General features: G+C 48.6%; 1 protein-coding gene across 1 annotated transcript in view; it reads left to right on the top strand.

Annotated features, from left to right (window-relative positions):
• Positions 1 to 20,241, top strand: part of LOC119444441 (trafficking protein particle complex subunit 11-like) — a 141,415-nt gene that overhangs the window by 7,337 nt on the left and 113,837 nt on the right. Inside the window, exons 3-4 of the mRNA XM_049664594.1 lie at positions 14,995 to 15,065; positions 16,584 to 16,698. Of these exons, the coding sequence (XP_049520551.1) occupies positions 14,995 to 15,065; positions 16,584 to 16,698 (186 nt within the window). The remainder of the gene's footprint in view (positions 1 to 14,994; positions 15,066 to 16,583; positions 16,699 to 20,241) is intronic.

The following is a 20,241-nucleotide window of genomic DNA, read 5'->3' on the forward strand; positions in this document are numbered from 1 at the left end:
GCAAGGCTGAATTCAAGGAGTGCAGACGTAAGCTTGCCGAAGTCACAAAAATGGCAATGCTCGTATCGGGTTCTACCAGCTCGGCATGCGTATTGTGCTGCAGTGATTAGCGCAACGTTTCGTATTGCGTACATGGTCAACTGCATGCGTGGCTGCAAATTTTTTAGGGACTTCGGGTCGTATTTTTTCCCAGTTAGTACATTTCTTCCTCATGTTTTTTTCTCAAGACATAAGAACGAGGTTCTCATGTACTTATTATTGCTTATCCTTCAAGTGTCCCAATAGTAGATCTTAGTAGTTCCTGTTTTCTGACAAGACTGGGCCCCCCAGATTGATAACACCTGCTTACACATGTAGATCCTTTTCTGTTTGGGAGGTCCCTACTTCTTGAAAGAACCAACAGCAGTACCCCTACCTCTTCACTACCTATCACAACTGAACACTAACCCTCCTTCCCTGACCTCGCTTTGACTTCCCTCACTGTACTACATGCACTGGCTTATTCTCCTTCTCCTCCTGTTACATCTGTGCAGCAGGTTGTGGCTGCCGACGATTTATTACAAACAAGGAAACATGAACACGGTAAGCAGCATAGCTTAGGCATTGGAGTCAACAGCTAGCCAGCGTTCGATGCCAAGCTCGCGCTCGTGCCATCTCGTCCCGTGCATTCGCGTGCGCACTTAATTGTGGTCTTCTTCTAGCGCGACATGTCAATTCTTCCTCCCTTGGACGAAGTCTCCATAGCGGTCTGGAGGACGCCTAAGTTCAGGTGGTCGCAGTTTCCGGGAGGTTCCTGCTTGTGATGTCGAGGTCAACGATTCCAAGGACGTATTGTCTTGCCTGTCGAGCAAGTCAGGCCGTTGAACCGCAGAACTCGACGGTGTCTCTTCTGACGTGGTGCCTGAGAGATTGTCTGCTATGTTCCAATCTATCGGTGATTGGGTTGCTTGTCCGGTCTGGCTCATCTTCTTCATGTGGTTGAGGTGACGCCGAACCTTTCCTTGGTCACTTTTTACCAGCCAGGATCGGGGTTCGACGCGGCACAGTATTTCGCCTTCAATCCAATCAGGCTTTTTCAAAAATTGACGGATGAGTACGCTCTCCCCTACAGCGAAGCGACGTGATTTCGGTAATGTCTCCTGGCTTTCAGGGATTTGTATCTCCGTCTCCTGCTTGAGCAGATCAAGAGGGCATAGAAGTTCTCGCCCGAACATGGCTTTCGCAGGTGTCATCCCTGTGGCAGTGTGTATAGTTGTGTGTTGTCGATACAGGAATCTTGCAAGTCGGCACTGTATACACTTGTCTGTATCCCTCAGGAGTGCTCTTTTCAGCTCTGCCACATAGCGTTCTGCCTGGCCGTTTGTTGCAGGGTGGTACGCTGGTGATGTTATAGCCTGAATGCCATTTTCCGTGTAGAACTGCTTTATCTCGGTGGAAATGAAGGCTTTTCCGTTGTTCGAGATGACCTTTTTGGGGAATGACAAACGTTGTAAAGAGGCTTCGGAGCACATCGATGACAACCGCGGATGTTGCTTGCGTCACATGCCGAAATTCCACCCACTTTGTGTGTGCGTCCACAACAACCAAGTAGGTGCGCCCGAGTAGTGACCCCGCGAAGTCAACGTTCACCTAGTGCCATGGTGTCTGGGGACGGTCCCAGGTGGAAATAGGAGCTTTGGGTGGGCTCTTCTGCGTTGAAACAGCATTCACGGCACTGTCACACCATTTCTTTGATCACCTTGTCGATTCTGGACCACCATACATAGCTCCTTGCGCCCTTTTTCATGGCTACCATGCCTCGGTGACCAGCATGTAGAAGTGCCAGAACGTGAGATCGTGCTGAGTTTGGTATGATCACCCATGATCCAAGTGTGATGCACTCACGTTGAAATGCTAGTGCGGTAGCTCTTCATCGTTAAGGAGCGAACTCCTCTCCAGTGAGCTTTTCCACTGTGCCATCCTGCACTGCCTTGTACAACCTCTGCAGGATGCTGTCATGTTTTGTCAGACGTGCTATCTCTGTAGCAGTAAACGGAGGTCTCGACAGAGCTTCAAACAACAGTACGTCGCCTGGTGGCCAGGGTTCATCGAGACGTTCTGGTAATGGTAATCGACTCAACGCATCTGCATTTTGATGGTTCTTGCTATGCCGGTAGACGATGTTATAGTCGTACGCCGATAACTTGATACATCATCTGGTCATCCGTGGTGAGAGGACTTGAGCCGTTGGCTTTCCTGGACTTAGTATGCCGAGCAGCGGTTGATGGTCCGTGACGAAAGTCACCTTTCTTCCGAACTTGTGCGCTGCAAACACTACAGCGAGGTCTTCTCTGTCCAGCTGAGCATAATTGCGTTCCGCCGACCCTAGCGTTCGGGATGCGAAAGCGATTGGCACCTCTCTATTCTGGTCATCACGTTGAGACAGAACAGCTCCTATGCCGTACGGTGAAGCGTCACATGAGACGAGAAGCTCCTTCTGTTCGTCGTAGTGTGCCAGTATGGTCTGACTGAGAAGCAATCTCTTAAGCTTATCGAATGCTTCTTGATGCAGGGGCTGCAGGGGCAGGGGCTGGTAGAGACAGCTGGCAATTGTTGCCCTGTTCTTCAAGAATCTGTCATAGAAAGCCAGCATTCCGAGAAATGATTGAAGTGCTTGCTTGCAGTTTGGTGCTGGAGCCTCTGTTATAGCTCGGACTTTCTCTTCGTTGGTGTGGACGCCTGTCTCGTCAATTTGGTGTCCCAGAAAAGAAACTTGTCGCACTGCAAAACAGCACTTGTTTTTGCCGAGCCGAAGGTTGTACTTGCGCAGCCTCTTCAGGACTTCTTCCAGTCTCTCAGCATGTTCCGTGGTGTCTTTCTCACTCATGATCACGTCATCTAAGTACGCGCAAACACCTGTGATGCCAGATAGCATAGTCTCCATGAAGCATTGAAAAATGGCTGGAGCTGCAGAGATTCCGAAAGGCAACCGTTTGACCTTGTAAAGCCCTTTCAACGTGTTCAGGGTCAATATATCTGCTGTATCTGGCGTTAAGTGAAGTTGCTGGTAAGCCTATGCCAAATCCAGAGTGCTGAAGACCTTGCCTCTCCTCAAGTGGCTGAGGACTTCATCTGTAGTGGGAAGTGGGTAATCTGCCTTCTTCGATACTTGATTCACTGTGCAACGGTAGTCGCCACATATTCTCAACGAGCCGTTTTTCTTTCGAACAAGTACGAGAGGCGTTGCCCAATCCGAATGCTGCGCAGGCTCGATTATGCCTTGACTTTGCAGACGATCCAATTCAGCATCTACAGCTGACCGCAGTGCAAAAGGAACCGGCTGGGCTTTTAGAAACTTCGGTTTCGCTCCTTCCACGAGTTCAAGCTGTACCTCAGGACCAACGTGTCCTGAGATGTTCTCTTCGAAGACAGGCTGGTACTTGTCCAGAAGCTTGGAAACATGTTCGTCGTCTGATACGTCATTGATGCCCGTGATCTGTATACCCAGATGAGGAAACCAGTTGCGTCCAAGGAGGTTACACCCTGTTCCCTTGATGACAACAAGTGGTAATGTCAGGGTCTTGTTCCTGTGCGTTACATCCACCGTTGCACATCCGAGAACACTGAAGGGCCTGGCCTGACCAGGTGCGTAGGAGGATGTTGTCTGTCTCAAGCCGTGGTGGGCCATCTGTCCACGTGGACGTGGCCTCACTGATGAGTGCAGGCTGCACCTGAGTCAACTTCGAACTCTAAGGGCTTGCCATGTATGCGTAGCTGAGTCATGACCTTCTGCGTGCTGGACGCGTCGATTAAGGTGTTGAGCTCGTAAAGTGCCACTGTCTGGTGAATGCTGTTGAGTCGTGACTGGTGCTGAGGCCGTTGTCGAAGTTCCTTGTCGGGGATATTCGATGTTAATGTTCTTGTTCGTTCTTGCCTCTTTCCGTTTTTTCAGGCATGCCTTTTTAATGTGTCCGCGTTTCTGCAGTAGTTGCAGGAAGCTACGCGTACAAAAAACGCTGCCAAGGAAAGCAGTTGCTGCATTGACAAACACATGTCCCCTTGTCAGACCACTGTTAATCTCTTCAAGCCTCCATCTTCCGGTGAACTTTGGTCTATTTGCATAGTTACATGTGTCATTCCGTGGGTTGGCGTTAGTGTACACATGAAGAACTTTCTGCATGCAAGCTGAGACGCACTGATGTGTGCCTCTTCTAAGTTCAGCTACGACGTCTAAGCAGACGCTTCCTTAGCAATGTATTCATTACCGTAAAATACCGAGCAAGTGCCTCTACCTGTGCAAACGCCCCCATCCACTTTTCCTTGATTTGAAATTGGCGCCAGCTACCAAGCAGCCACCCCCCATCTTTTTTTTTTCCTTTTTAATGAAATTTTAGAAAACGGTGTAATTCGGTGAGGACGAGAAAGTTATTGCTTAGCTGGCACTTCTGCTGGGGCACTGTAATGGCCCCACCATAGTCAGGTATCTTTTTGTATAGCTTTAGCCAGTTGAAATTTTCATCAGATGCGTCACTTGTGAGAAGTGTCGGTCGCTGATGTGGATTTGGTGTGCAGTGCTTTGGTGTTACCGGTGTCACGCGATGTGACAGCCATCTAGCACGTATTCATATAAAGAAAAAAAAAAAAGAGCTGTTAAGGTTGTGGAGTGGAATCGGCGAAATGAGAGAATCGCCCACTGCAGTAAATACTTATTTGCAGTAAATGCGCGTTAGATAAAGCTTTGTCCAGAGTTCAACGGAAGCCCGTCTGGCGAGGAAAGAACATAGTGGAATAAAGCGAACACTCGCCAAGAAGTACAATTGTACTAAATGTAAACTTGACGTTTCGGGGCCCATAGAGGTCCCTTGATCACAATGCGGTGGCTAACCTAACCTGATGGTTAGGAGACAGTGCGCGTGCCTAGATTTCGGGCAGATTCTCACGTGTCCTATTTATAACATGCTGCGTCATCTGAATGTGCAGACGTGTTTTACAGGCAGTGATGTAGAGGCAGAAGTGAGCAACGAAGCCATGTAGTGCCCTTCTTTGTGAAAATGGGCACAGAGCATGCTAGGTTTCGGTTAATGGTCATGTGTAACGCAAACAGTGCGAGCGTGTGGCTCAACTAACCACAGTGTTCCATGGTCTAAGTGCAGCTGTGATAAACTACTTCACTCATGCAGTCAAATAATATCTTGCATTCTGGGATTGTAATTTCCAATGATCCATTTTGTTTTTGATTTGATCTTTTTTTTTTTGCCCTTTGTCATTAGTTTGAAAGAATCTGTGCTGCTGTTTATTTCTAGGATCGGCCCTCAACGAAATGAATGATAAGAATTGAAAGCTAAGTGTGCTGTTACAGAATGTGCTCTCATGTTCTCAGAGATTGCTCAGCTTATTAGTGTTTCATGAAGGTCGTGTGGGAGGTCTTGTAGTGGCATGCCGGCGGCGTGCTGCAAGCCTCTGATTTTTTTACTTATTTTGTGCGACACTCGTTGAATGGCAGCATAAAGAAATGCTTTTTTGTTGTTTAGAAGTGCATTTGCTCGTGCATAACAATGAGCATTGCATGTGAGATGTGTGCAGTGCTATACAAGGTGGTTGCATCTAGACTTATTCCACAACTTGGCAAACAGCAGACGATGGAACAAGGTATTACAAGCAAGGTACAAGCTAGTTAATGTCCCATTGCCTGTGCTGTTTGCCATGAACAAAGACCAACTGGCCTAGCTTTAAAAGGACACTAAAGCAAAACACTAAATCAGTTTATACTGAGACGGTATTCTTCCAGGACTCTATTTTCGTTAATTTCACAATAAGAGGTCACAGCACTTTCATAGTAAGGTGGATATGTGCCCAGACAGACAGCTTACACTCCTTAATTACATAACATAAACATAATCATTAAAATCTTCACCTATAATGAATTTCCCATCACCAAATTGTATATGCGCCACCACTTAAAATAAATGTTAATTGCATTAATGGGGATTATCATCTCCAAAAGATGTGTTGTGCCTGCATTTTGTCTTTAGTGTCCTTTAAACTCTCGACACTGCAAAGCCTTTGACAACAGCACTGTGACTGCACACAAATTGTACACTGTGCAAAGTAAACACCATCATGTGGCAGGTGCTTGGTGGTGGAAGGTGTTCCGATGGCATGTAGTATACCGATGTGCAACTGCATGGCATCTGACAGCACTGAAGGAACCACATGCTCTGTAGGCCTTCCAGAATGACTGAATTGCACACCCACACGCAGTGGCACAATGCGTCGTGACAGAGTTGTCACTTTCATGGCAACATAGCTTGTGAATAGGAGAGGCGGTTGGGGTGCACAGGGGGACCGGGGTGTAGAGGGTGCTAAGGAGTGCACTTATCTGTATAAAAGACGCAGCCAGTAAAAGCGCAGTAAGTGGCCGTCCAACGTGGATCGTGCTCGCATCTCTGTCGAGGTTATCGACCACGCAGCATTCGCTGCCATCCTCCTCTCCACAAGGGGAACTGGTAGTTGCGGGGGCGGTAGCGTTCACATTCAGTAGAACTGTACGCTGTAATGCTAGTACTGATGCCTTAAGAAGAAATTCCTGTAGGCACCAGAAACACCATCTTAGATGCTGTTCTGTACAGACCAAAACATTGTTACAGAGGGAACACTGGTCTCCAGACACTGGCCTTCAAGATGTTCTCACTGTCCCCCTCTCCCCCCCCCCCCCCCCCCCGGAAAAATGCCATCCTGAAATGCCCATTTCCTGGCATTCCCACACATGTGACAGCACTGTAGCACTGCCTTTGAACATAGCCGGCCTGCTCAAATGCTAAAGGTTCCTTGGAATGAGATCTTCATAAAAAAGTCTTGGTTGCCACCTAATACTTCTTGTAATTATGGAAGCTAGACATTTTGCCGAATTACTGTCTGGTTGGGATAGTTAAACAAGAATGTAGGAGTGTCTTACTGGATAAAAATTTAAATGTACAATTGAAACTTGATGCGCAGTGACCGTAGGCCTTCTCATGCTTTCTCCAAATTTAATGAACTTTGAATACTGTTCATGTTCATTGTAACGGCACGCTGTTGTGCAAGTGCTCATAGTATCTAAATATAAAAAAAAGTTATTTCATAAGAATATGCCAAAAATAGATTTTACATGCTTTTCAGTAGAGGCTAAACCATCGTAACAGCTGGAATGCTAGCCGCCAGACGTATTGTGTAGGTGTCCTGGTTCTCTGGCAGAGATGCCCATTCAAAGCCCCGATGCATTCAACAGTACAACAGTACAAGTCTTTTCACTAGGTGATTGTGTGATATGACGATTTATTAGACGTCTCACGCAATTGAGGCAGTCCACGAACACTGATGGTGCGCATAGCGACAGACGCAAGAGCACTTCTTCCTCTTCTTCACTACAATGGCCCCCGGGAGAGAAGATGAGCCATCCTGGCGACCTACGGCGTAGGTAGGATCAGGGGGTCATAGTATGGCTTAAGTCGGCTGACATGAACCGTGTCACGTCCGCTATGTCTAAGGTCGTGTGATGGCGTCACAGGCTCGACAACGTAGTTGACAGCCGAGGTACGGTCGATGACGCGGTAGGGACCATCATAGCATGCAAGAAGTTTGGTTGAAAGGCCAGGGCTGTGAGGTGGGATCCACAACCAAACAAGGGAACCAGTCGGAAAATGTGGTGTAGGCACGTTACTGTCATGCCGCAGCTTTTGGCGACCTTGGGCGGCGGTCGTAAGGGTACGGGCGAGCTGCCTGCAGTCCTCTGCGTATTTGGCGGCTTCAGACACTGCTGTGCATTCAGAAGCGTCGGGTCGGTATGGGAGCAGGGTGTCCATTGTACACGAGGGCTCGCGGCCATATAACAGAAAGAATGGCGAAAAGCCAGTGGTAGCTTGTGTGGCGGTATTATAGGCATACGTTACGAACGGCAAAACAGTGTCCCAGTTACTGTGGTCCGAGGCAACGTACATAGTCAACATGTCACCGAGTGTGCGGTTGAACCTCTCTGTCAAGCCGTTCGTTTGCGGGTGGTAGGCGGTAGACTTGCGGTGAACGATGCTGCATGCAGCGAGAAGGCCTTGTATTACTTCGGACAGGATCACACGCCCCCGGTCGCTGAGCAGTTCGCGTGGTGCTCCATGTCGAAGAACGAAGTTCCGCAAGATGAAGAAGGCCGCTTCGCGCGCAGAGGCCACCGGAAGTGCGGCAGTCTCGGCGTAGCGCATCAAGTGGTCGACGCCTACAATTGTCCATCGGTTACCCGAGGAACTGCAGGGAAGTGGCCCGTATAGGTCTATGCCGACGCGATCAAATGGCCGGGCCGAGCAGGGGAGCGGCTGTAACTCGCCAGGAGGGCGGTGTTGAATTTTACGCCTTTGGCACGCCGTGCAAGCGCGTACGTACTGGCGCACGAAGTGATACATGCCGTGCCAGTAGAAACGCTGCCTCAGCCGAGTGTACGTTTTCAGAACGCCGGCGTGACCATTATGAGGAGCGGCATGGAAATAAGCGCATATGTCAGTACGCATGTGTCGTGGTATCACAAGCAGCCATTTGCGACCATCAGGCAAATAATTTCTGCGGTAAAGGACGTTGTCGTGGACAGCAAAGTGAGTGAGCGGCTTGGCGACGAAGTGTTCGAGAAGAGGGTGTGACGGATGGATCGTGGAGGAAATTCAGCATAGTTGAAAGCAGGGGATCCTTACGCTGCTCAGGCCGGCATATCAGCGACGTTGATCGTCGACATGGATGCGAAGGGCGTTGACACTGAAGCCACATCGGAAGGTAGCGGTGATCGGGAAAGCGCATCGGCGTCAGAGTGCTTTCTGCCCGATCGGTAGACAACGCGGATGTTATATTCTTGTAAGCGAAGTGCCCAGCGGCCAAGGCGACCTGACGGATCTTTCAACGGGTATCCTTACGCTGCTCGGCCGGCATATCAGCGACGTTGATCGTCGACATGGATGCGAAGGGCGTTGACACTGAAGCCACATCGGAAGGTAGCGGTGATCGGGAAAGCGCATCGGCGTCAGAGTGCTTTCTGCCCGATCGGTAGACAACGCGGATGTTATATTCTTGTAAGCGAAGTGCCCAGCGGCCAAGGCGACCTGACGGATCTTTCAACGAGGACAGCCAGCAAAGGGCGTGGTGGTCGGTAACAATGTCAAAACGGCGACCATATAGGTATGGACGAAATTTGACGAGAGCCCAAATAATGGCCAAGCACTCTTTCTCTGTGACAGAGTAGGTGGCTTCTGCCTTCTTTAAAGTGCGACTCGCATATGCGACGACGTACTCGTCGTAGCCGTCTTTTCGTTGCGCTAGGACTGCACCAAGTCCGATGCCACTGGCGTCCGTGTGTAGCTCTGTGGGCACTGTCGGATCGTAGTGTCGAAGAATCGGCGGCGAAGTAAGTAGGGGACGTAGTTTCTTGAAGGCGTCGTCACACGAAGTTGACCACGCGGAGATGCCGCTGCTAGCCGTAAGCAAATTGGTCAGTGGTGCGATAATAGTGGCAAAATTGCGCACAAAACGCCGAAAGTAAGAGCAGAGCCCTATAAAGCTGTGGAGTGCCTTAAGGGGGGACGCGGCTTTCGCATCGCGAAAAATGGCAAAAAAATCGATTTTTTGAAAATCACATTTTCAGTTTCTGTAACTCTTATTCTATCTGATTCCGAAATATCATCACTGAAAACCAAGTAGAAGTGCTCTAAAAAAATTGTATCAGCCAAGGTGCCGAAAAATTGCACGGAAATCGCGAAAAAACGGCGTTTTTCAAGCCACGATATCTCCGGAACGGCGCAGCCGAGCGCCGCCATCTTGGTCTCGTTGGAAAGCGCATTTCTCCGTCTTCAAATCTGCCGCTTCAGCTATCTCCTCCATACAGAAACAAGCACACAAAAAGCAAATGATTGGAGGTCGTGCCGGAGCCACCGATTGGCTGCGCCCGCCACGTGACTCCAGCGCGTTTCGCCATTGGTCCGGTGCTCGCTCCGTGATGGCGTCGTCTGCTCCGCTTGTTGCGGTCCCCTCGCGAGCTCCGGACAGTTTCCGTAATCTCGACGAGTGTTAAAGCGGGCGCTACGCGGACATCGCAGTAGCGTGGGCGATTCCGCTTTTTGTGGACGTCTCAGACCCGCGGCTAAGCATTCCGAGCATCGGTGACGCGGACTTCGCGACCGAGATTCGGGCACGGAATGCTCGGACACGCGGCTAAGCCTTTCGCGCGTAGGCGTCTCCGACTCGGCGATGAAGCACATCGCGCGCGGACTTCTCGGATCCTTGCCTAAGCATTTCGTGCGTTGGCGCCTCCGACTGCGCGACTAAGCAAATCGAGCGTCGACTCCTCGAGCCCGCGGCTACGCATTTCGCGCGTCGGCACATCGCTCAACAAGTGTCGACTCCTCGGACCCGCGGCTAGGCACTTCGCGCGTCGGCACCTCGAGCGTCGACTCCTCGAGCCCGCGGCTAGGCATTTCGCGTGTCGGCACATCGCTCATGGAGTGTCGACACCTCGAGCGTCTATTCCTCGGACCCGCGGCTAGGCATTTCGCGCGTCGGCACCTCGGACTGCACGATTGAGCTTACCGAGCGCCTGGACCCGCAACCAGGCATTTCGCGCATCGGCACCTCGGACTGCGCGACTGAGCTCGTCGAGCGTCTATTCCGCGTACCCGCGACGAGGCATTTCGCACATCGGCACCTCGGACCCGCGACTTGGTACATCGCGCGCCGACTCTATTATCGTAATGCCACGATATCTCGTAACAATACCTATCATACCACCCCTTTAATTCATAAAGAGAACCTCATCATGAGCTCTGTTCACTAGGCCACTTTGGCTGGCACAGACACCTGGCTGCAGAAGTGAGGCATGATACAAAAGTACAGGCTGGAAAGCACCTAGCAGCTGCATTGCTGCCTATCTATCAGTGGCTCTCCTAACCTCCATAGCCATTGTCAATGGAAGATGATTCAGAAGGCTGCTAAGAGCCTTCATTCAGTAACATGGTCGATTCTACCAAAAGAAAACAATGCCTCACTGACTGCACTGGAGGCTGCTATCAATGAGGCAGTCTGCAGATACAACGCTAGAACTACTGTATATTTATGCCCACATAGTTATGCACCTCACTTGGTTTGAAACCCAGGCACCATGCTCTTTGTAGAGCAGCAGTAAAGAATGCCATACAAACATGAAAAAGGCAGAACGAAGGCTCAGCAGACCAGAGGCCACATGTCCAAGAAGCCCCACGTCACAAAACACATCAAAGATTACAACTTTGGTGCGTTTTAGGGAACTGAAGAGAAGGTGCAACTTTGAGAGCCGTTTTCTCGAAACTGTTTTTTCGCCTTTCTGCTCAGTTTCTGGAGCTGATTTCTTCGTTGCCGTTTAGCCTATTTTGATTCTGTTTTTTTTGTCACGTTCCTTGGACTACAGTGCAGGTCGAGACAGTCTCACATTTTTATCTTGACTTTTTATAAATTTATGGCATGGCTATTCGTTCACCCCGAAAGTGTGCTTGGTGACTATCTAAAAAATTTGTGTAGCGGAAAAAAAAAAAGTAAGACTGTCACGACCTTCAGCAGGCATTGAGCTATGCAGTCAATACTTAACGAGCCTTCCATCATGTTTTTTAAGCTCCCCAGGCCCTCCAGAAAGTTCAAGAGAGAAGAATTCTGCTCAATAAAATGTTCTCAAGGTATCACTCTGAAACTTTTATGGAAGTATCAGGGAGACATTCTAAACATTTGTGCCAATTTTCATCAAAATCCATGGAGAAATCAGGAAGTTGATTTTCAAAGCCACGTCCCCCCTTAAGAGTAGTGGGCATCGGGAACTCTGCGACCGCGCAAAGCTTGGCTGGGTCAGGAAGTACACCATCCTTCGAAACAACGTGGCCCAATATTGTTAACTTGTGGGCAGCAAAACGGCACTTTTTGATGTTGAGTTGGAGGCCGGCAGAGGTGAGACACGTCAGGATCTCACGCAAGCGAACGAGGTGCGTCGGGAAATCGGGCGAAAACACGACAATATCATCAAGGTAGCATAGACATGTTTTCCACTTGTAGTTACGAAGGATAGTGTCCATCATACGCTCGAAAGTAGCGGGCGCATTGTAGAGCCCGAATGGCATTACGGTAAATTCATACAAGCCGTCGGGCGTGACGAAAGCTGTCTTTTCACAGTCGTCTTCAACCATCGGCACTTGCCAATAGCCGGAGCGAAGATCCAAAGATGAGAAGTACTCCGCGCCTTGTAGGGAGTCGAGGGCGTCATCTATCCGAGGCAGCGGATAGACATCTTAACGGGTTATCTTATTGAGCCGACGGTAATCCACACAGAAGCGTATTGAGCCATCCTTCTTGCGTACTAATACTACAGGAGACGCCCAAGGACTCTGGGAAGGCCGTATGACGCCACGATGCGGCATATCGTTGCTCGGTAAGTAGCTGTCGCTCGGCTGCCGACACGCGGTATGGCCGCTGGCGTAATGGTGGATGGGGGGAACCGGTGTGAATGTTGTGAGTGACAGTCGCCGTATGTCCCAGGGATGGTTGGTCGCAATCAAACGACGAGCGAAAATTCTGAAGAAGCCGAGGACTTGCTGGCGGTACGGAGGTGGCAGATCGGTGCCAAGGCAGATTCAAGAACGTCTAACGACGACGACGGCGACAATGATGATGATGATGATGATGATGCGCACAGCAATGGAGAAGTGAGGGCGTCGAGGTCATAACAGGCCGTGTCATCGGAAGTATCGAGAATGTGAAGCGGATCAAGGGGCTGAACACGACCAAGGGATTCTCCACGCAGTAAGGTCACAGGGGATTGAAGCGGGTTACACACAAGCATAGTGGATAATCCAGATACAGCGTTGAGGACGGCAAATGGTAGAGGTAGAGCCTTGCGACGTAGGAAAATAGGCGATGGTGTAAAAAGCACCGTAGCGTCTGGCACGGCGGAGCAAGATACGGGCACAAGAACCGACATTTCGGGTGGTATGTTCGTATCGGAGACAACGGTGAGCTTGGCGGCTTTACTTTCAGAAGGGTCAGGCAGCGAGGCCTCGGAAAGCGGGAAAAGCGCCACTTCGGCCCGAGCACAGTCGATGATGGCACGATGGTGAGACAAGAAGTCCCAGCCGAGAATGATGTCATGTGAACATGAAGGAAGCACGAAAAATTCAACAACATAAACAACGTCGGCAATGAGCACTCTTGCGGTACATTGAGCAAGCGGTGCTATATGCTGCGCACTCGCGGTACGCAGTAGCAAACCAGACAACGGCGTGGTGACCTTGCGGAGCTTACGACAAAGCTTTTCGTCCATAACAGAAACCGCAGCCCCAGTATCAATAAGCGCAATTGTGGCGGTTCCTTCGACCAAAACGTCCAGTAAATTGCGTGGCGACTGTGCAGGCCTTGTAGAAGTCGCGAAGCTGGCAGTTCGTGCCTGCAGAACTGCAGCAACTAGTTTCCCTCGCTAGGTGACTGGCGACGACGTAAGGGGGAAAGCGAGCGACGACGTGGTGACGGAGAACGATGGTTGCCAAAAGGGCGTCGTGAAGACGGCAGATACTCTGGGTCGGGATACATGGAATGGCCGGTAGCATCATGGGAATATCCATACCCAGGCGTTGAGACAGCAGGGTTAGTAGGTGGCATGCGACGATGGCAGAAGTGCGCGACATGGCCGGCGAAACCGCAAGCGAAACATATAGGTCGGTTGTCGCATGTGCACCAAGGGTTCTGAACTTGGCTTCGAGGCGGAATAGGAGGCGACACGGGAGTTGGCACTGCTTGAGGTCGCACTGTCGCAGGAAATGCGAATGTCGGCGGCGCAGGTCGCGCTTCGACCGCGGCATAGGTCAGAGGTGCCGCCACGGGAGGACATGGTTGAGCCAAAGGTAGCGAGTCGGCAAGTTCCTCGCGAATGGCTCTCCTAATGGGAGCAGCCAGAGATGTGTCAGGCTGTAGGGGTCGATCGCTGAGAGGCAACATAGACAGTTGGCGCGCCACCTCCTCACGAATAAAATCCTTAATCTGAACGGAGAGTGAGGATTCTGGCGAGGAGTTGGAGGGAAGCGTGAGGCCCGAGAGAGAGTGGCCGGGCGGAACAGCGTTGCGCGCAAGGACCCTCTGGCGACGCAGCTCATCGAAGCTCTGGCAAATAGTGACGACAGCTGCGACAGATGAAGGGTTTCGCACGAGAAGCATTTGAAATGCGTCGTCCTCGATGCCCTTGAGGATGTGCTTCCCCTTGTCCTCTTCACTCATGCTAGAATCGACGCGGGCGCAAATACCGACGACATCCTCTATGTAGCTGGTGTACGTCTCGCCGGGCTGTTGAGCGCGCTGGCGTAGACGCTGTTCAGCATGGAGCTTTCGTAAGGCTGGGCGGCCGAAGACTTCCGTGAATGCTGCCTTGAAAGCGGACCAGGTTTGGAGTTCCCACTCATGATTGTGGAACCAGAGGTTCGCAACGTCAGCAAGATATAAGATGACGGAACGTAACTTCGTCGGGTCATCCCACTTGTTGTTCTCGCTAACGCGCTCATAGGTAGAGAGCCAATCTTCCACGTCAGTCTCACCGGCTCCGCTGAAGACGGGGGGGTCCCGCTGCTGGTGGACGGCGCCGCAAATGATGGGCGCGGTTGAAGCTGCAGGCGGATTGTCGGTAGGCTCGAGCATGGTAGCGGCTGAAGCAGTCGGCAACGTTCGGCTGCGAAGTTCCAGGGTGAGGTCGGGGGTTGCAGCACCTTCCACCAAATGTGATATGACGATTTATTAGACGTCTCACGCAATCGAGGCAGTCCACGAACGCTGATGGTGCGCACAGCGACAGACGCAAGAGCACTTCTTCCTCTTCACTACAATTGTAATAAACTCTGGTTGTGATCGTGGTGGCAGATCCGTGTTACATGTACTAGCCAGTATTCAGACTAAAGCCAACATCCAAGAAACTTTGACGTTCATTCCTTATTATTATTTTTTTTTTTGTACCAGAGCTAGCCTACAGGGCCGAAACACCAAGGTGGCCTTGGTCCTGGTGCAGAACAACCTCTCCATACCCGTTGGTGAGTGGCATTACTTTTCGTATCTATCCGTAGCTTTACTGAAGGGGCCTGCAAGTGTCAATTGTGAAGTTCCTTCCATTTCTTGATGGTGCCAGTCTTCCCTTCTCAAGCCAGTGGCAAACCACTTAGCTTTGCAAAGGGCGTTGATGGCATGGCAGATGCCAATAGTAGGTTGGCAGTAGGTCTGCAAGACTTCAGTAAAACCGTCTGGGGCTAGTTGATTATAAAGTTATTGTTACTGCCAAAAGCAGTGTGGCTATAGAACTAGTAGCAAAGAAAGGACGAGCTAGTACGAGACAAACACTGGCTCACAACTTCGAAAGTTTATGCGGAGGCTCTAGTCCTCTGCTAAGCATGCGCAAAGTGTGATGTGTCTCATTGCCTCTGTGATTGTGTGACAGGCTGCGTAACATGATCCTGCTAACCTGCTGGTTCTGTGGGACTGCTGTGGCACAGTAATTAGGATGCTTGAACTTTACGTAAAAGGCTTGAGTTACCTGGAGATGGGGTTTTAGTAAAAGTTTGACAGAAGCGTGTCTGGTCAGGTAGCGTGTTACGAAGTTGAAAAATTAGGGTCACTGACCAATTAAAAAAAAATTGATGTGTTAGAACCCATACGGGCTTCTTGTTCGCAATGGAGGGGACACAATGTCATACGGAGATTGAAAAAGAAAAGAAAGAATTATCAAAGAATTATTGCAAAAAAAAAAATAATAATAATTATGTCGTGACACGACCTTTGCTCAAATAATTACTAATACAGGCGACACCTAACACTATCAACAGGACAGATAATACCATGTCCCAAGCTTATATCTGCTCACTAAGTCATGTGCTGTGAATATAAACTGACTAGAACATTGTGTCTGCTGCATTATGAGCAATGAACCTGTAGTGGTTCGAAAAAATGATATACATGGTTCCCCTATCTGTCCAAATGCACCGTAAAAATATCTTACTTAGTGAATGATCTCAATTTTTCACTTTTTGAGACAAGCTTTCCTTCTCAAACAAAAAGCTTTTTTTTTTTGAAGATTGAGCACCCGACAAACTGACCAAAGGAAGGGCTATATGAGGATCCACTTATGATCCATAAAATGACTATCACCATTAAAATAAGGTGAGGGCACTCAAATGAAGCAATTGCCAATAGTTGAAAAAGTTCCCAAAAGGTGCTGCAAAAAACACACCGTAACACTGTAAACACAGAAGCCAAGGCACATAATCATGAACATGTGTCGGGCACTTCCCAAAATTTGACTGAAACCAATACTATTGCTTGTCAGAAGGAGCCCACCACATGACAGCGAAGGGTTGAATAATCTTAAGAGTTTGAAACTGGTCCGTAGCCTTCCATTGCAGTGTCTTTCATGGCCGTGATGGGGTGTCGATTTTAGAGGTCAAACCCAATAAATAAATGAAAACAAATGATTTCGCCGATTTTGCCCAAGTGGTATCGGGAATCACTTCTCCCTGACTGTGCATGTTTTTCTTTTTGCCATGTGCATGTCATGCCAGGAGACAACGTGCTGGCCACGGAACGGGCGCACGCCCTGTGCAATGCCTGCGAGCTCCCGCCAAAGGCCCTGTTTGTTCTCCCCTACTCGGACCACCTGTTCGGCTTTATCCTGAGGTGAGCCACTTGTCCGGTGGGCTGCCCTGGGGTTTCGACCACTCGTTGCTCTGATGAAGACAAGTCCCCTCTCAGATGTGTTAACTTCAAACTGAGGCTTACCATGTTCGTCTTCCTTGTGAACCCTTGTTCGTTTGAAGTAGCCACTGTACTGGAGTAACACTTATCTATCTGGACATTCAGCCAGACCTATGCTGGAAAGTAATGAACCATTTCTGTACATACAATGCTCACGGAATGAAACGTGTCAATTTAGGGCTAACTAAGTGTCTGCAGTTTGTGTGACATCGGCGCAAGTTTGGCTTGTGCACTTTCATCAGAGTCCGCATATTAGTGACCCGATTCGTAGTGACATGGCGTGGTGCTCTCGAGTAATTGCGCATGTGGAGTGCTCTACCTAAAGTTCCCCTGTTGTGTTTCATTCCGTTGGCGTAGTACAACTCACCAATGAGAGAAGTCAGTACTTTCAGTGGAATCTATAAATGGCTACAGTACCAGAATGCGCCGCAGTTTCTGTTAGATTATAAAATAGAAATACTTGTGAGCAATTATGTGGCTGGTATACAATGGACGGCCTTAGTTTGTAATAAATGTTGAAAGGGATTGTAGAGATAATGGGAGTGCTGTAATTGAGTATGATCCCAATGAACAAAGCACACAAATTTCAGCTTCAGAATTAGTTTTCAGACGGCGTCTCCCACTTGAACTCGACGTCGGCCTTCGTGAGGTATGTCAGTGGCTCGGCGATCCGTGAAAAATCCTTGACGAAAGAAAGAAGCATCGATAACGTTCTAGAAACTTCCGATACAGGCGCGTCCTGCGCCGAGCGATAACGTTTAACATTTGTTAGCCGGTGGAAAGCGGCCACCGGTGAAAGATAAACATCTATACGTGTCAATACCCTCCCCTTAAAAACGCGTCGGCTTTTATACCTGAGTCATCGAAGGTTCTAGATTAATCCCTGATGCCCGCGTGTCTTCCATAAAGTTCTAGACAATTCGCGACTACGCACATAGAGACGTGTTTGTCAATTGTATAGATAAGGAAGAATACAGTCAGCAGATAGCTACGATATAGTGTATACAAATGAAAAGAACAATGCACCATTCTATAAACTTCAGCAGACACAGAAAAAATTTTACGAAATACACATGAATCATAGTATGATTTTTCACTGAGAGAGAGCTTGCAAGTTTGTCATGCACCAGTGTGCACCAACATATATATATCTTCAAGAAGGTAAGGCACCCACAAATATGCATTAGCACACTATGCTCACATTTACACGTCTTTAATTTTTTGTGTGTTCGGATTCATATTCTAGGAGGATTGACAAATGTTGCCCTGGCAAAGGAATGCGATTGGCACATTGGCGCGGCCGCTTTGCCAGCCTGACAGCAACCAGTGTCTGGTGCTACCGGTGCACTTTCCGGCTCTGCCAAGGATTGCTCGGTGGCTCGATTGTTCGTACCATCTGCTGTGGCACAAAAAGCGATTTGTAACATTCCAAATTTAGTACGTTGTAAGCTAATGGACTTGGGCCGTAACGTTTGAAAAATTCATGTCTGCCCGAAATTCGTATCAGGCGTGATAATATCATTGAGGTTCTACTGTGTTTCATTTTATAAGTGTGCCTTTGAGACTTAGCTAGCGTGATAAGTTATGTTCTGAAAATCTCTTGAGTGTTCTGGGCCAAGGCGTGGCTACAAAATGGTATGAGAAGAGTCATACTTATTATTGAAATTGCACATGCAAGAGCATGGATATCGTCTGTGCAGTATTCATGACCTGTGATTGTTGCTGCAAGCATAGGAACCCGTTTTTGTGGTAGTATTCTCAGGTTGAATAGGCGCGCGTTAAAGTGAGGTTATTATTAAACTGGCAAATAGTGTTGTTAGAATAGCGTTGACAAAGCGTTGGTGAAAAATAGCACCAGTGTGGTTTCGTTGCAGGAAAGCTGAATAAAAGAAAAATGTGGCCGGCATAGTTAGCCTTTTGTTAATAATTCTTGATTTCTATTGACAAATTGTTGTTGCCCGAGAGTGCACATTCATGAAAGCTGGTTACTACTACATTTCAAAAGCGAGGACACCGTTCTTCTCGAGCAGTACAGTGCCGTTTTTCTCACTTAAGGGAAGTGGGTTTTAGAAAACCAATTTTTATTCATCGAAATATGGCGCTGAAAACTTTTACAAGTATGACATGTTACATGCTTATTTTGAATATGCATCCATTTTTGTTGATCTCCTGTGTTTCTTATTTTATGCATGCTTCCTTTAAATAATTTTTTTTGCAAGCATTTGCAAAATATCAGTTCCAGCAATTTTTTTAAACAGGATATCAGTGGCTTCTGTACGATTCAAGCGATGCCATCAGATGAACCTTATTGCTCTGCCTTACCTAGAGCAACAATAGTTACAAGGCTTCAAAGTTAAGCACCAGAAGTACACTTTCGAGTTTCAACTTCAAAACCTCGCAACTCGTGTTCTTGGTAAGGCTGAGCAATAAGGTTGGTCTTATGGCATTTCTTGAGTCATATAGAAGTCACTGATACCCTAGTTAGTGAAATCTATGGAACAGATATTTTGGAAATCTTTGCAGAAAATAATTAGATGCAGCTTGCATAAAATTAGAACCGAAGGATATAAACAAGAATGGACCTCATATTCGAAATAAGCATGTAACATTACATACGTGTAGAAGTTTTTAGCACCATACCTCGAAGAATAAAGATTTTAAAAGTTGGTGGTCTAAGATCCACATCTCCCCTTATGTAAGCATAGCTTTTGGCAACAATGGCATGTTTTTTGATCTTCACACTAGTCCATCAATTTAGGCTGACTCACTTTTTTCCCTTGCTGTTTCTTGAGTTTGAGTCTGCGGCACAGGATGTGTACTAGGCATTGCAGGGTTAATGTCAAGTTCAGTGTTGTGATATCACTCTGGATAACATTGTCACTCTGGACAACATTGTCATTGTGGGAGTGTTGCCATTTGTTCTCTATGGAGCAGGCTAGTGCTTCAGGAGCTGGTCCACAGATATCTTTAATAATAATAATAATAATAATAATAATAATAATAATAATAATAATAATAATAACAACTGATAAAGAGATTTACTGACGGCAAGCGGCAGGCGAAAAACCAGTTCAGTCGCCAGAGAGCAACGGTCTCAACGCCAAGAGCTCGTGATCTGCGCTCGCGCCCTACATCTATGAGAGCGCCCCACTACTGCTTGCTCCCTGTTCTTCTTCTTCACTACAATAACCCCGGCGGCGAAGGGGAGCCATCCTGGCGACTCAAGGGGACGCAAGGATGAGAGGGTCGTGATGCGGCTTGAGGTGGCTGACGTGGACCGTGTCGCGACCGAGACGGCGCTTGTCCGAGGAGGGGTTGACCGGCTCAATGACATAAGTGACGGGAGACCTGCGCTCGATGACGCGGTATGGCCCGTGGTACTTGGCAGCAAACTTGGGGGTGAGGCCAGGAGAATTGAAAGGTATGCGGAGCCAGACGAGGGATCCAACGGCAAAACTCAGCACA

Source organism: Dermacentor silvarum, chromosome 3, assembly GCF_013339745.2.
Source record: "Dermacentor silvarum isolate Dsil-2018 chromosome 3, BIME_Dsil_1.4, whole genome shotgun sequence".
NCBI classification, from domain to species: Eukaryota; Metazoa; Arthropoda; class Arachnida; order Ixodida; family Ixodidae; genus Dermacentor; species Dermacentor silvarum.